The 14,559-nt window shown below is 32.5% G+C and overlaps 3 protein-coding genes across 6 annotated transcripts; 1 reads left to right on the top strand and 2 right to left on the bottom strand.

The window, feature by feature from the left end:
• Nucleotides 1-368: 368 nt before the first annotated feature.
• On the bottom strand, nt 369-6,460 carry LOC107048814 (bifunctional peptidase and (3S)-lysyl hydroxylase JMJD7). Of its 2 annotated transcripts, XM_029126839.1 has the most exons (5): nt 6,268-6,460; nt 5,894-6,170; nt 2,903-3,388; nt 1,940-2,156; nt 369-793 (listed from the first exon to the last, which is right to left on the bottom strand). In XM_029126839.1, the coding sequence occupies exons 2-5, from the start codon at nt 6,045-6,047 to the stop codon at nt 604-606; spliced, it is 1,047 nt and encodes a 348-aa protein (XP_028982672.1). In that variant the 5' UTR covers nt 6,048-6,170; nt 6,268-6,460; the 3' UTR covers nt 369-603. The 2 variants fall into 2 exon arrangements, with proteins under 2 accessions (XP_028982672.1, XP_015127721.2); XM_015272235.2 differs by lacking the exon at nt 6,268-6,460 and having other exon boundaries at nt 5,894-6,180.
• LOC107048815 (small integral membrane protein 8) lies at nt 5,865-7,620 on the top strand. 3 transcript variants are annotated; one of them, XM_015272237.1, is made up of 4 exons: nt 5,865-5,921; nt 6,060-6,106; nt 6,315-6,465; nt 7,358-7,620. In XM_015272237.1, exons 3-4 carry the CDS (start codon nt 6,340-6,342, stop codon nt 7,514-7,516), a joined length of 285 nt encoding a protein of 94 aa, XP_015127723.1. In that variant the 5' UTR covers nt 5,865-5,921; nt 6,060-6,106; nt 6,315-6,339; the 3' UTR covers nt 7,517-7,620. The 3 variants fall into 3 exon arrangements, with proteins under 3 accessions (XP_015127723.1, XP_015127722.1, XP_015127724.1); XM_015272236.2 differs by having other exon boundaries at nt 5,865-6,106; XM_015272238.2 differs by having other exon boundaries at nt 5,865-6,108; nt 6,319-6,465.
• Nucleotides 7,621-9,253: 1,633 nt separating this feature from the next.
• Nucleotides 9,254-14,172, bottom strand: LOC107048813 (aspartate aminotransferase, cytoplasmic). The gene is made up of 7 exons (XM_015272233.2): nt 13,964-14,172; nt 13,603-13,722; nt 12,330-12,620; nt 11,992-12,248; nt 11,274-11,551; nt 10,546-10,688; nt 9,254-9,726 (listed from the first exon to the last, which is right to left on the bottom strand). Exons 2-7 carry the CDS (start codon nt 13,715-13,717, stop codon nt 9,572-9,574), a joined length of 1,239 nt encoding a protein of 412 aa, XP_015127719.1. The 5' UTR covers nt 13,718-13,722; nt 13,964-14,172; the 3' UTR covers nt 9,254-9,571.
• Between the last annotated feature and the right edge of the window lie 387 nt (nt 14,173-14,559).

The following is a 14,559-nucleotide window of genomic DNA, read 5'->3' as shown; positions in this document are numbered from 1 at the left end:
CAATTCGTTTTGATTTTTTTATAGTATTTTGTTAGTTACTATGTTATTATCAGAATTTTCCCATTAGTGTATTATTTTTTAAAGTGTATGGTTTTTGTATTTTTATAATTTTATTCGTTACTAAAAATGTATGAATTATGAAGGAATAAAATATTTTTAAATATTCATGAGGGAAAATACTTTATTATATCTTTTCACAGTCAATTTTACATTGCCATTTTCAATTTATTTTTAATTTAATTCATCACTTGAATTTTGAATTTATGGAGTTGTATGCACAAGACATATCAACTTGTGAACATTTCGTTTTTATTTTTTATATTATTTTTGAAATTACTGTTATTATCAGACGTATCCAATTACTGAATTATTTTTAAAGTGTTCTTAGGATTGTTGTATTTTTATAATTTTACTCGTTACCAAAGATATATGAGTTATGAAGGAATAAAATATTTTTCAACATTCATGATGGAATTAATTTATTACGTGTTTTCCCAGTCAATGCTACATTGCCATTTTCAATTTAATTTGTAAACATCACTCGATAATTTTGTAAAACCAATTCTCTCTCATTTATTCCATGATTACGTAGATAATTCTAAGTCATTGCGTGAGAAATTCCAGACCCTTGAAGTACACATATTTGATGTCATACTCCATATCGTACCAGAAGTTGATGGCTATGCAGGCTTGAGACTGCCGGACGTGGTGGAACCAGAGGGAGGGCAGGTAGAGGATGTCCCCCGCTTGAACTGATACTTTCATTGTAATTGCATTTTTATACTTTGGGTACCTGAAAAATTGTTTAAAATTAACGGGTGTACTATCCTGTGTGTATTATCTTTCGAATGTTATCTGTATTTTTTTTATCTTTCGTAATCGAAAATTGTCAATTGAGTGGTACATCATATAGAAATTGCCAAAAATTATGATAGAATGATAAAAAAAATAAACAAAATTCTGAACTTTTTCAAAGAGCGTTTTTAATTGAGATTCAGAATGAGTTGAAAAAAGTGGAAATTACAAATATCTGATTTGCTGTGGCAAATTATCTGTTAGCTGTCATTTTCCATGGTGGATAACAAAACACTAACTCCTCATGGGAAGTGACAGCTAGGTATCTCAATTTTCAAAACAGTTTTATGTAGTCATCTGCCTTTTTTATGTGATAAAAGTGTGATTAAAAAATTCTCCAAAATATTACAACTTTTTTCACAGAGCCTTTTCCGTAATAAATGTCTCTGTGCAGTTTGGGAAAAGATTTACGAAATCAGTCTTCCTCCTGCATGATATTGGGTGACAGGTCACCATTTGTCACCGTAAATCAGATACATTTTTCAATTTCTTGTTATTCAACTTATTACGAATATAAATTCAGTAGCGAAGCGGTAAACCGGGTTAAGTCGTTTTTTACTATTGCCTAGTTTTTGACGAATATCTCGGAATCTAAAAGAGATAGAACGATTTTTGTCATGACCTTTTTTGTAGAGCCAAGAGAGCGTTATAAAAAAAGTCATGAGAAAAATTTTGCTATCTCTCTTAGATTCCGAGATATTCAGCAAAAACTGGCTAATAGTCAAAATCGACTTAACTCGGTTTACCGCTTCACTACTGAATTAAAAATACTCTTTGAAAAAATTAAGAATTTCTTCTCCTTTTTTTTGATTATTCATTCAGAATTTTCCAAAACTTCTGCATGATGCAGGACTCAATTGACAATTTCAGATGACGAAANTACTCTTTGAAAAAATTAAGAATTTCTTCTCCTTTTTTTTGATTATTCATTCAGAATTTTCCAAAACTTCTGCATGATGCAGGACTCAATTGACAATTTCAGATGACGAAAGATGAAAAAAAACATCGAGATAACGTTCGAAAGATAGTACACCCGGGACTTAATTCATCATTCCAGAGAAATTCCAAACGAATAAAAATTTACTTCGTGTAATCTGGTTTCAGCGGATCAATAGCTATCCAGGGTAACAATTCCCCATCATCACAAAGGGATTCAATTTTCCAAGAGGAGTCCTTCCTTCGATAAATAGCTGAGGGGTACTTTCCGTATGGAATCCAAGGTAAATCTGTCGGCGGATGTAAAATAAACTCTTTCTCTCCGGAAACAACGCAGTAAATATTCTCATATGGATCTTTATGCACTGAAATAAAAATCAAATTTATATAATACAATTTTTGCTTCCGAAGCGAAGCGCTCTATAATTCAAAATACATCGTCATAAAAATTCTATTCTGAAGAATTGGGAAATTCGGTAGCAAATTCTATTGGATTTCTATTGGTGTTTTCATTATATTTTTGTTAATGGAATATATGATATAGAAAAAATCAAAAGAATTTGGTTTTTCTATGAAACTTATTCTGTTTAGATATTCTCTACAAAGAATACTTCGGAGTTTTATTCAATTTTTTAATGAAAAGAGAGGAAAAATAAAGTGGCAAAAAATTAGAAAATTTCTCTCCAGGAATTCCTACAGAAAACAACTCAATAAAAAAGTTCCATTGAAATGTTGAGCAAAAACTTTAATTTCAAAAAATCTTTTTCAAGTATTTACTCGACGTAATGGCTCGTTGATCTCTCATCCAGAAATTTATCGCATCGGGATATATTCCAAAAGCCTCAGCAATCCACTTAGACTCGGAATATATTCTATGGAAAACATCAAAAGAATTTGGTTTTTCTATGAAACTTATTCTGTTTAGATATTCTCTACAAAAAATACCTCGGAGTTTTATTCAATTGTTTAATGAAAAGAGAAGAAAAATAAAGTGGCAAAAAATTAGAAAATTTCTCTCCAGGAATTCCTACAGAAAACATCTCAATAAAAAAGTACCATTGAAATGTTGAGCAAAAACTTTAATTTCTAAAAATCTTTTTCAAGTATTTACTGGACGTAATGGCTCGTTGATCTCCCATCCAGAAATTTATCGCATCGGGATCTTTTCCAAAAGCCTCAGAAATCCACTTCGGCTCCTCGACGTCCCTCCACAGCTCGTGGAACTCCTCTTGAAAATTGGAATTCTGCTTCTGAATGTACAATACTTCGTCGTCCCTCGGAGTCGTCAATCCATCGAGGAACTCCGACATCGTCATTTCCCGCTCCTCAGGCATGACGAAGTATTCTCTGTTGTCTTCTTCATCGGTGGCAATTGCGTCGGCATATCCACTCGGAGTGACCGCCACTGTGATTTTTTTGCCGGGCATTTTCCTCCGGAAGTGATCAATGCTCCACTTGCCCATTGCTGGCCAGTTCGACACTCCGTTCTTTATCAATAGGGGCAGGTTTTTTGATACGTATTTTTGGTGGAATTGCAGGGGAGTTAATGACTCCTGTTTGGCGTCTATGGTGTCGATTTCTTCTTTTAGATAGAGCTCTGGAGAATTTTTTTTTATTTTTTATAAATTCGAGTGGTTTAACCATGTATTACACCTTTCTCACCAAAATTCACGTTTTTTGAATTTTTCTGGTAAATTGTTAATCGGATTAACGTGAAAAAATATACCGTTTTTGCGTTTTATCATTACTTAATGCCACGCACGAAAAAAGTTAATAGAAAAACCAATGGAATTCGTTAGAAAATTCTATTCAATTTTTATTCAACTTTCTATTAGTTTTTGGCTGATTCTATTGACATGCTCAATAGAAAAAGTCAACAGAATTCGATGTTTCTATACAACTTATTTTTTTTATATATTTTCTGTAGAATTTGCTCGACTCAAATTTTCCAAGTTTTTTGCATTCTATTTTTCTTTTCTTCTCATCAAGAAAATCAAACGAAAAAACTTGAGCCGAAGAAATTCTATAGAAAATATCTCAATAGAATAAGTTATACAGAAAAATTGAATTCTATTGACTTTTTCTACTGAATATTTTCTATTGAACATTTTAATAGAATCGGTCAAAAACTAATAGAAATTCAATAGAATTTTCTAACGAATTCGATAGATTTTGCTATTAAATTTTTTCCTCCGTGGGCTCACGAAATTTTATGATCGTGCAATCATTTTCCTGCATTTTTGCTTTTTCTAAAACTTTTCACAAAACTAGAAATTTAGGAAATTCACAAAATTGTAGAAAAAATGCAGGGAAATGATTGTACTACCATGAAACTTCGTGAGTCTCTCAATAATGATAAAACGCAAAAACTGTATATTATTTCGCGTTAATCCGATCAATAATTTGCCAGAAAAATAAAAAACAACGTGAATTTTGGCCGAATGGGTGTAGTACATCCTTAAGGGAGTGTGGCTACACTTTAGTTGAGTCGTTGAGTATCACGAGGAAAAATGAATTCAAAATGCAAAAAAAAATCATTCGTCATTCGTAGTTTTTCCCACGAATTCTAACTTTGATGAGTGTGAGAAATTAATACATCAAATTATTTCGTCAATTAGTTTTTTACGTTTTTTTTAGTTACGCAGAAACACCAATTATTTATTACAAAAGTTTGATACTGATGATAATTTTCGAATTGTGAATAGAATTCAGCAGTGAAGTGGTAAATGGAGATAAGTCGACATCTCCCAGTTGAGTTTTTGGAGAATATTTCCGAATCTAAGGGAGATAGCGAAATTTTCGTAATTACATTTGTTGTAGCACTCAATCGGCCCCCCAAAAAAGGTTATAACAAGAATTTTGCTATTTCCCTTAGATTCCGAGATATTGATTGACAACTCGTCAATAGTCAAAATTGACTTATCTCCTTTTACCACTTCGCTACTGAATTTTTATTTATTTTTTTCTGCTTTTTCGAGGTTTTTCCTAGATTTTAATCGTCTCCCTGACCTCAAGAAGTTCATTTTCTCATAAGACTGTGTTATTTTTGCACTTATAGATTAATCATTATTAATAATAGTAGACTGACGATTAAGCACAACTCAACTTAGCCGATTTTTACTATTGGCCAGTTTTCAATGAATATCTCGGAATGTAAGGAAGATAGAAAAATTGGCCAATACCTTTTTTGTAGCCGTCAATTCGCTCTACAAAAAAGGTTATTACGAAAATTTAGTTATCTCTCTTGTATTCCGAGATATTCCTCAAAAACTCACCTGAGGCCTAAATTCACTTAAACAGTTTCACCGCTTCACTATTGAATTCTGTTTTGAAATATTTATAACTAATAAATATTTCAGTCATCAAATATGAATATATTAAAATTCGTCTACTTCTCATTCGTCTACTTTTTATGTAGCAATTAAATCTAATTTGAAATTCACTAATTCCTAATAAAATTGTATATTTGAAAATAGTCGACGAAAACTTCTCCAAATAAACTTCAGTTCGTATTCATTAAAATACTCGAATAGAAGAATAAAATAAGAATTGATTCCCATTTTACAAACACAAATAAATGAACAGTCTTTACCAATAAAAAAAAATATTGAAAAAATTTAAAATTGCAGGGGAGGTTGGGATGAAATGGACACTTTTAACTTTTTTTAAAATGTTAATGACGGGTTGAGATGTTGATGAAATTTAATCATTTTTTTTTTCAATACAAACAACAATTCTTCCCCTCTGTGATGAGCTTAAACTGATCTTAATTAATAAATTTGTTTCTGAGTTATGAATAATTTTTAAAAAGTCTAAAGTGTCCATTTTACCCCACCCGCCCCTATATTTGAACATCGCGATTCAAGAATATACAATTTTTGAAAATGGTCGCTGAAAATTTCCCAAAAAATAAACTTCAGTTCTTAGTCACTGAAATACTCCAATAGAAAAATAAAATACTAATTAATTTCCATTTTACAAACACGAATAAATGAATGCTCCAATAAAAAAAAACATCAACTTAGAGTGACTATTTCAAATTGTCTTCCACTTGATTCTCATGGAATAGATAGAGCTCCTCTATGTTATTGATATAACGAACCTCTCGCCTCCTGAGATATAACGCTACAGTAATTGTCGATAAGATCCTCGGCCGTTCGCTCCATTTTATAAATCAAATCCCAAATTAACGAATTGAGATAAAAATATCCAACAATCACTGAGCACTCATTAAAAAATCGTTCAACTACTGACATTTGCTTTCGCAGGCACAACCACGTGGCTCCATTGGCGGGATGGACTCCAATTTCTTCCAAGGTATTTATTTATATTATGTATACCTTCGTCAAATAGCTCAACTCACATCATCAAACAATTCTCTGAAATTTCAATTCATCACTCACGATGAACCAAAAAACTACTCCAAAATTATTTTAAAACTCAGAAGAAATTCTCTGACACTTTTTATGCTCTTACCATGAGCACATAACCTCAATGAAAATTAACACATAATAATTTCCCTTTCAGAATTGAATCCGGAAGGGTAGAATGGCTGATAAGACCGACTCCTCGTCCAGCCAGAAAAATTCAAATGGAGCGCCTGGGGATGGCATCCGCTCCCTCAGGAGCACGATGCTCTTCAGAGCTGTCAACTATGAACTCTATGTGAAACCAGTAATATCAATCCACTAAAAATCAACTTCACCCATTAATTTACTGAATTAAAGTTAAGTTCAGTGGCGAAGTGGTAAAACGGGTCAAGTCAACACACATGACAAAATTCAATAGAAAACTTCTGTAGGAATTCTACACGAAATCTACAGGAATTCTATAAGATGTCTATTAGAATTCTATTGAAAACTTCTATTTGTTTCTTGCGCTGATTCTATTGAATATTTAATAAGAAAAAGTCAATAGATTTTGAATTTCTGTTGGAACTTTGCTCTTGAGATTTTTTTTATTAGAATTATTGGGCACAAATTTTCTAAGTTTTTTCCCCTGGATTTTGTTTTATTTTGTACTACAGAATTCAAGTGGAAAAAACTTAGAAAATTGATGCCCAAGCATTCTTATGAAAAAAATCTCAAGAGAAAATTCCAAACAGAAATTCAAAATTTCTTTTTTTTTCATTAGAATTTCAATATAATTCCTATAGAATTCCAACAGAATTTTCTAGCGAATTCGCTGGGTTTTCTATTGAATTTTTTTGTGCGTGAATTTCGGCTATTGGTCAGTTTTCACTGAATTCAAGTTATGTTTCTACTACCTTGAAGTAGTACGAATAAACTCCAGTTGAGCCATTGAGTGTAACGCGGAAAAATAAATTCACAAAGCCCAAAAAAAATCATTAATCATTGACTATTGTTCAGTTTTCAATGAATATCTCGGAATCTAAAGCAAACAGCAAAATTTTTGTCACGACCTTTATTGTAGCTCTCAATTCGATCTATAAAAAAGGTCACTACAAAAATTTCGCCATCTCCTGTAGATTCTGAGATATTCCTCGAAAAATTAGCCATTTCCACTATTGAGAAAGAAAATCGTCAATGTCAATTTTCATTTTCAGAATATAGTTATAATGGCATTGGGTCTGGCTGCAATTGCAGGATGTTCTGGCTACATCCTTTATATGCGATCGAAATATGAGGACATGGGGTTCTACACTGCTCTCGAAACCGATGGCAAAGAGACGTTCAAAAAGAAAGAGTCGAAATGGAATACATGAATTATTAAATCATTCATTATCTTCATGTGTACATACGCCTGATGGAATCACAGATTAATTCTGAGATTTCTGTAATTTATGAGGTATAATAAAATATTAAATAGTTGGAGAGAAATTGATGATGTTTTTTTTCATTAAAATATTCTTTTCCATTATTTTTCACAAAATGCACACAATAAAATACACAACATAAAATAAAATTTTTATTTTCTAGAATTTATAATTATATTATTTTATTGAATTCTTCTTCAGTGAATTTTGGTTCATCTAATTTAACACTCGATCAACTCAAGAAAGAGCAGAAGCTACAGAGGGTGCATATCCCCTGCTGTTTTTCCTATTTTGTCAGTTTATTAAAATAAAATATTCTCAACGTAAAATAATATTTCATTTCAACCCTCAGAACATTCGGCATAAGCTGCCAGGAGGTGCAATAAAAGAATCTCAAGATTAAACGAAATGATTTTATTTCACTATGGTAACATACTCCACCAAAATAATGATGTCAAACATTGAATTCACCTATGAACTAGTTGTACAATCCTAATTGTCATCGACAATTTGTTCATTCTTCTAAATGCAATCTCTAGTATTCACAGATAGGCTAAACAAAATTTCATTACTGGTGACTTGACATTGCCTTCACATGCTACTTTCTTTGGCACACGTATTACAAGGTTTAATTCACATTTATAAAATCATTGGTCATTCTACTGATTTAGTACATCTGCTAACAACGTTTTGTACTCATTATTGTGATACGTTTTCTGGAGAAATTCAGAGAGAATTTTCTGATTGATGATCTCTCTTGGACAGATAGTTATCAATGACACGTGTATTAATTTCCTAAGTTTGACCCTGCGTTTTGCATTTTACCTATTCTTTAGTATTCTAGGTAATCTGTCACGCACGAAAAAATTTAATAGAAAAACTTGAAATGTTCAGTAGAAAATATTGAACAGAAAAGGTCAACAGAATTCGGTTTCTCTATACATAACTTATTTTCGTCAGATATCTTCTATAGAATTTCCTCAACTCAAATTTTCTAATTGTATTTTTTTTTTAATTCTATTGCTTTCGAATGAAAGTATTGTAATTGTTCTATTTTTAGATTTTCTAATTTTACTTGGAATTTATGTAGAATGATTTGAAACGTAAAAATACCAAGTTTGACCACCTTGTGTGTATGTGATAATCTCCGCCTGGTTTTCCTTTTCTTCTCATCAAGAAAATCCAACAAAAAAACTTGGAAAATTTGAGCCGAGGAAATTCTGCAGAAAATATCTCAGTAAAATAAGTTGTATATAAAAATCGAATTAAAAAATTTTTTTTTATAGAAATTTATAGAACATTTGCAATAGAAATGATTTTATAGAAAAAATAATAGAATCTCGACTTTTTCTATTCAGACATTGGGAGCTTGGGATAAAATGGACACTTTTGACTTTTTTAAAAATGTTAATGACAGGTTGAAATGGTGATGAAATTTAATAATTTTTTTTTCAATGCAAAGAACAATTCTTGCCCTTTGTTATGAGCCTAAATTGAGCTCCATTAGTAAATTTGAGAATTTTCTGAGTTATGAGTAATTAAAAAAAAGTCTAAAGTGTCCATTCTACCCCATCCTCCCCTATAGAAATTCCCTGACATGAATTTTCCAAGTTTTTTTCCACTATTTTTCGTCTTTTTTTATTAAAAAAATCAAACAAAACTTCGGAAAATTTGAGCCGAGGAATTTCCAGCGGAAATATCAATAGAATAAATTGCATCGAAAATCGAATTCTACTCATTTTTTTCTATACATTATTTATTCTTTAATTTCCCATAGATTATTCAATCTTCATTGAATATTTCCATTGAAAAAAATGCACAGCCAAAAAAAGTTGAATAGAAATCCAATCGAATTTTAAAGCTGATTGCCCAAATTTTTCTATGAAAAGTTTTCGTACGTGCGAGTCCTCGAGAGCACGGAGATAGCCATATAAAACTACTCAACGTACGTATAAACTTGTCGAATTTCAAACAATATTATTGATTCCTCATGTGAGATTATCATTAATTATTCTCATTGTCTGGTAGTGAGACGATTGTTTCGTGGAATGCATTCGCCACGTACTCCATATTACGATCGTTGAGGCCGCACATGTTTATGCGTCCACTTCGAGCCATGTAAATGTGGTAGTGGTTCCTCAGATGTTCCACTTGGATTTCTGGAAAACGGGAAATAATTAAGTTATTAAATGAGAGTTCATTGAATGAGGAACATGTCAGAAAAAAAATGATAGAAAAACCCGAAGGTTTCTTTGAAAGTTCCAGTAAATTGCTTCTGGAAATTTGTGAGAGCTCTATTAGTTTTTTAGCATTCTATCGAAAATTTCAAGGTGAATGTGACTAGATCGTCCCTGTTTCTATCACCATTCACTTCTCGTCAGATCGCACGTTCTAATCATTCTGACAGTTTCATGAATTCATCAAGAGTAAAATGTCATAGGATTAAGGAACGGTGATTTATTAGAGGAGAAAATAAAAAACACCCATTAATATCAATTGAAAGTAAATCGAATTCTTGAGTTTTTTTTCTGTGGGAATTCGTAAGCGTAGATTTCCCTAATTTAAATTATTTTTTATGCTTTAGTAATTTATCAAGGGTAAAATGCCATTGGATTAATTATTTTAGCTGATTTTAGAATAGAAAAATACCACTGATATCAATTAGTGAGTTAATGGATTAATGAATTCATTAATGAATTAATCAAACCTTAAGCGATAAATTGAGTAATTAAAAATTGAATTATTTCTTTATGATTTTTTTCTATGAATTAAAAAAATGAGGAAATTCGGGCAGAAGAATTTCAACAGAAAAAATGTCAGGGGAATAAGTAATACAGAAAAATCAACATCTATCCATTTTTATCTTTTAAACTATTGAAAAATCCACGACAAAGTCTCGTAATTATCAATGCAATTTCTCAGAGAAAGCGTTGAATTTTTCTGTTAAATTTTTTCAAGATATGAAAGTGGGGGTTTACCTGTCAGCCCAGTGTATGAAAACATTCCGATCTGTTTTGTTATGTGCTCCCATGTTCCTGGAGTTCCAAGCTTGATAAGTCTCTCGTATAATCCTTGTCTCATCTTGATTATTCTGTTAGCCATTATGCGAATATGATCTTTCCTTTAAACCAAAAAGGAATTAATTGATAGCAATCAGTGATATAATACATAAAAATAGAAATCAAATTAGATATGTAAATTCGAAGAGAAAATTAAATTTAAATTAAATAAATTTGTTTAATTTGAAAATTTCATTAATTAATTAATTAATCATTCCTAATTAATAATCAATTGATAATTCGAGGAGAAACTTAATTTTTAGATTTCATATTTCGTACTTTCAACTAGGAATTAACAAATTAACGATTCCTAATTGATAATCGATCTATCATTCAAAATTCTATGAATCGAAATCAGTAGCGAAGCGGTAAACCGGTTTAAGTCGATTTTGACTATTGTCCAGTTTTCGACGAATATCTCGGAATCTAACAGAGATAGAAAAATGTTTATTATGACCTTTTTTGTAGAGCCAATTAAGGGTTATAAAAAAGGTCATGAGAAAAAATTTGCGATCTCTCTTAGATTCCAAGATATCCATCAAATACTGACCAAAAGTCAAAATTGACTTAACCCGGTTTACCGCTTCGCTACTGAAATCATGTCATCCCATTGGATCAATGAAATAAAGTGGAATAAATTTGATTACCATTCTTCATAGAGGTCTGCATTCCCCAGAACAGAAGCCACAATTCGTGCCCCATGATTAGGTGGATTGCTGTACATCCCTCGAACGATAAGAGTCAACTGAGATTTAACTTGAGCTATCTCCTTCGCGTTGTTCATCACCACCGCCAAATTTCCAGCTCGTTCGTTGTAGAGGCCGAAATTCTTGGCGAAACTCTGGGCCCCGAGGAACTCAATACCACGCTCTGCAAAGAGGCGTACTGCGTAGGCATCACGATCCAAATCACCACTTGCAAATCCCTGAGAATACGAAAATTCGATGGACTTTCATTTTACGGAGATTCCCTCGATGAAATGTCAAAGAAAAATGCCAAGATGATACGTCACGATGACATGGACAATTTCTTTTCTTTATATAAAAAACAAGTAGAAAATTTCTCTTGTATTGGATATAGTCGAGTTATTTTTGCCAATAAATTAGCAATATGCTGCCGAACTTGAAAAAAAAAAGATTCAATTACATTCATTAGCGAACAATTAAAGAAAAACTTAAATTTGAACGATTGCAAAGCTAAAAATAGTAAAATAATAAATCCTTTGCCTTCTCCTTTTTACAAACAAAAAACATGAATAAATGAATAATTTTTAGTAATTGTTAAACCATAAATCAGAATTCTCCCAAATAATTGAATAGATTCGATAAAAAAGTGTAATAAGTTGGTAAAATAACCACATCTTACTTGATAAGCACTATCAAAGAACGTGAAAAGTTTCTTCCGCTCAATAACATCAGCTATTTTCTCCCACTGCTCAGCAGTTGGATCACAGCCCGTGGGGTTGTGAGCACAAGCGTGGAGAATGATGACAGAATTCTCGGGAGCATTGCTGAGGTCCTCGAGCATCCCCTCGATGTCCACACTGCGGTTCACTGGATCCCAGTACCTGTACTCACAGCCCTTCTTGAATCCCGCATTCGTGAAGATCAGTTTATGATTCTCTACCAAAAACAAAGGATTCATCACAATCTTTGTTATTGCAGCTGTAGCAATTGCTTGCTGTTGGTGGAAATTTTATTCACCCCAGGTTGGTTTGCTGTAGTAAAACGTGTCATAACGGAGAATTCGGGAGAGGAACTCGGCGCCAACGCGAAGAGCCCCAGTTCCCGACAGCGATTGCACACCGAAGGCTCTTCCCTGGATAATCGCTTGAGAATTCTTCCCCAGGAGCATCTCAACGGCGTTCTGGCTGAGGGCGTCCAGGCCGAGGACAGGAAGATATTCGTGATTCTGGAGTTCATCTTCTGCGAGATTTCTCTCAACTTTCTTCACCACTGGCAGAACCCAGGGCTTTCCCTCGTTCGTACGATATGCTGAATACAAGATAATGCATTTCTGAGTTCTAATCCGTGCGCCACCGAGTTTTTTCATTTGTGAATTGTTAATTCAGTAGTGAAGTGGTCAAACTATTTAAGTCAATTCCAGTCTAGAGCCAGTTTTTAACAAAAATTCCATGATAAAGTTGCATAATCTTTAATAGAATTGACACAAAAACCAATGGCATTAGTCGAATTTTAACAGAACTGCGAGAGAATTCTTCTACATTTTCAATAAAAATTCAATAGAATAAATAATAAATGATAAATTTTTTCGTATTAAAAAAAAATATGCACGAAAGACAATAAATAATAATGCTTTGCGTCCTATCACAAAACAGAAGGATAAAACCTTGGAAAAATTATGAAGAGGAGTTCCAATAGAGAAATCTCAACAGAATAAGTATCACAGAAAAACCGGACTCTTTTAATTTTTTCCTATTGAATATTCTCTGCAAAAAACTACAATAATTTCGTAAAGAATGCACTATCATTTTCTGCTCAATTGTTTTTCTCAGCAAATTCAATAAATAAGACATTTCCATAAAGATTATCTATCCTCAAGAACAGATAAGAGCGATCCGAGTGCAACAGCAATAAAAAAATAGATTCCATATCAAAGACACAATTGCTCGCCAATATAAAATACCACTCTTTCAAATTCAATAGTGAAAACAGGCTGTATCTACAACGGTGTATACAACGCTGGAGATTACTAGCGCACCCCATTGCATCATCAGTCATGTGATTTACATAACACACTCGCGTTATTTTCATCGAGTGTTGAATAAGGTCAATTTCATCGGGAAAAATTAGAGTTATTTTTCAGCTGGGGAAAAATTCAGGCGCAAACTCAACAGACACCCCAATTGCATTCATCTTCATTAATTGGGAAATCTCTCAATTTCTAAATTGACATTTAACATAAAATATGGGAAGATGAATGCAATATTTGTATTTTTTTTAAATAGAAACTTACCACCGATTGTTAAATTGACTTTCTTCTCGAAGTTGTCTTCCAAGAATTTTTTATTCAGGGCGAAAATTTCAATGGGCGGACCCATTTCAATTCCGGAGAATCTTGTAGCCGACATTTTTACTGAAATTAGGAAGTAATTCTAATCATACTTTCATTCAAATTAGAAAATATTCCGGTAAATGTTGTAATAATTTCTGTAATAATTATTCTGCTTGTCCTTTCTTAATATTTACTTCGCCGATATGTTCTCCAAAATCACGAAGAAGACCTCAAAATTATTAGAAAAAAATTGAACTATTCCCGAGTAATATTAATGAGAATTCAGTAATTAGATTTGAATAATGAATTATTGTATCCTTACTTCCTTGGTATTGCCCACAGCGGAGAATGCAACGGTGTTGTAGGTGAAAGTGAGTGCGCTTTTTCCTATTCACACTCTATAGGATTTTTAATAGACCCTTCGACACCCCACGTTCCTGGAACATCGAGTGGAAATAGTTGGAATGGAACAACCTTGTGACAAATGAACGATTATCACAACGCTAGTCAGTTCATCAGCTGTCCAGTCGCCAGATCTCTTCTTTTTTATCTCTTCCTTGCACATGGGCGCTGCCATGACAGGCATTCAAGGGGGATCCACAATCTTCGGTGGTGGACGAGGCGCCAATTGTCATAAATAATTGAAAAAGTTGACAATTTCAATTATTTTTTTATGAATGACGTGGAGGACTCCTTCACAGGCGCTTTCTCTAAGAAATTCTATTGGAGGTGTTTTATAATTGTATTGAAAACTCTGAGTTTTTTTTATATAGAATATTCTGTTGATAGTCTTTCTATAATACTTGGGAATTTTCATCTTTTTTTTCTCTCAAATTTTGCCTTTTTTCTCTCGAAGATCCTGTCCTTAAGAAATTCTATTGGAGTTCTCTTATAATTGTATTGAAAACTCTATGAGTT

This window comes from Diachasma alloeum, unplaced genomic scaffold (genome assembly GCF_001412515.2).
Source record: "Diachasma alloeum isolate Michigan unplaced genomic scaffold, Dall2.0 Dall_scaffold_00197, whole genome shotgun sequence".
Taxonomy (NCBI): Eukaryota; Metazoa; Arthropoda; class Insecta; order Hymenoptera; family Braconidae; genus Diachasma; species Diachasma alloeum.
Note: the sequence above shows the minus strand (reverse complement) of the source record. Positions and strands in the feature narration are given on the sequence as shown.

Coding starts and splice junctions, on each gene's coding strand:
- LOC107048814 (XM_029126839.1), bottom strand. CDS start 6,047: ATGTCAGTAGTTGAACGATTTTTTAATGAGTGCTCAGTGATTGTTGGA. Junction 3,389..5,893: donor TATATCTCAGGAGGCGAGAG/GTTCGTTATATC, acceptor AAAATTCTCCAG/AGCTCTATCTAAAAGAAGAA. Junction 2,157..2,902: donor TCAACGAGCCATTACGTCCA/GTAAATACTTGA, acceptor TTTTTATTTCAG/TGCATAAAGATCCATATGAG.
- LOC107048815 (XM_015272237.1), top strand. CDS start 6,340: ATGGCTGATAAGACCGACTCCTCGTCCAGCCAGAAAAATTCAAATGGA. Junction 6,466..7,357: donor ATGAACTCTATGTGAAACCA/GTAATATCAATC, acceptor TTTCATTTTCAG/AATATAGTTATAATGGCATT.
- LOC107048813 (XM_015272233.2), bottom strand. CDS start 13,717: ATGTCGGCTACAAGATTCTCCGGAATTGAAATGGGTCCGCCCATTGAA. Junction 12,249..12,329: donor CTACAGCAAACCAACCTGGG/GTGAATAAAATT, acceptor TGTTTTTGGTAG/AGAATCATAAACTGATCTTC. Junction 11,552..11,991: donor TCTTTGATAGTGCTTATCAA/GTAAGATGTGGT, acceptor TCGTATTCTCAG/GGATTTGCAAGTGGTGATTT.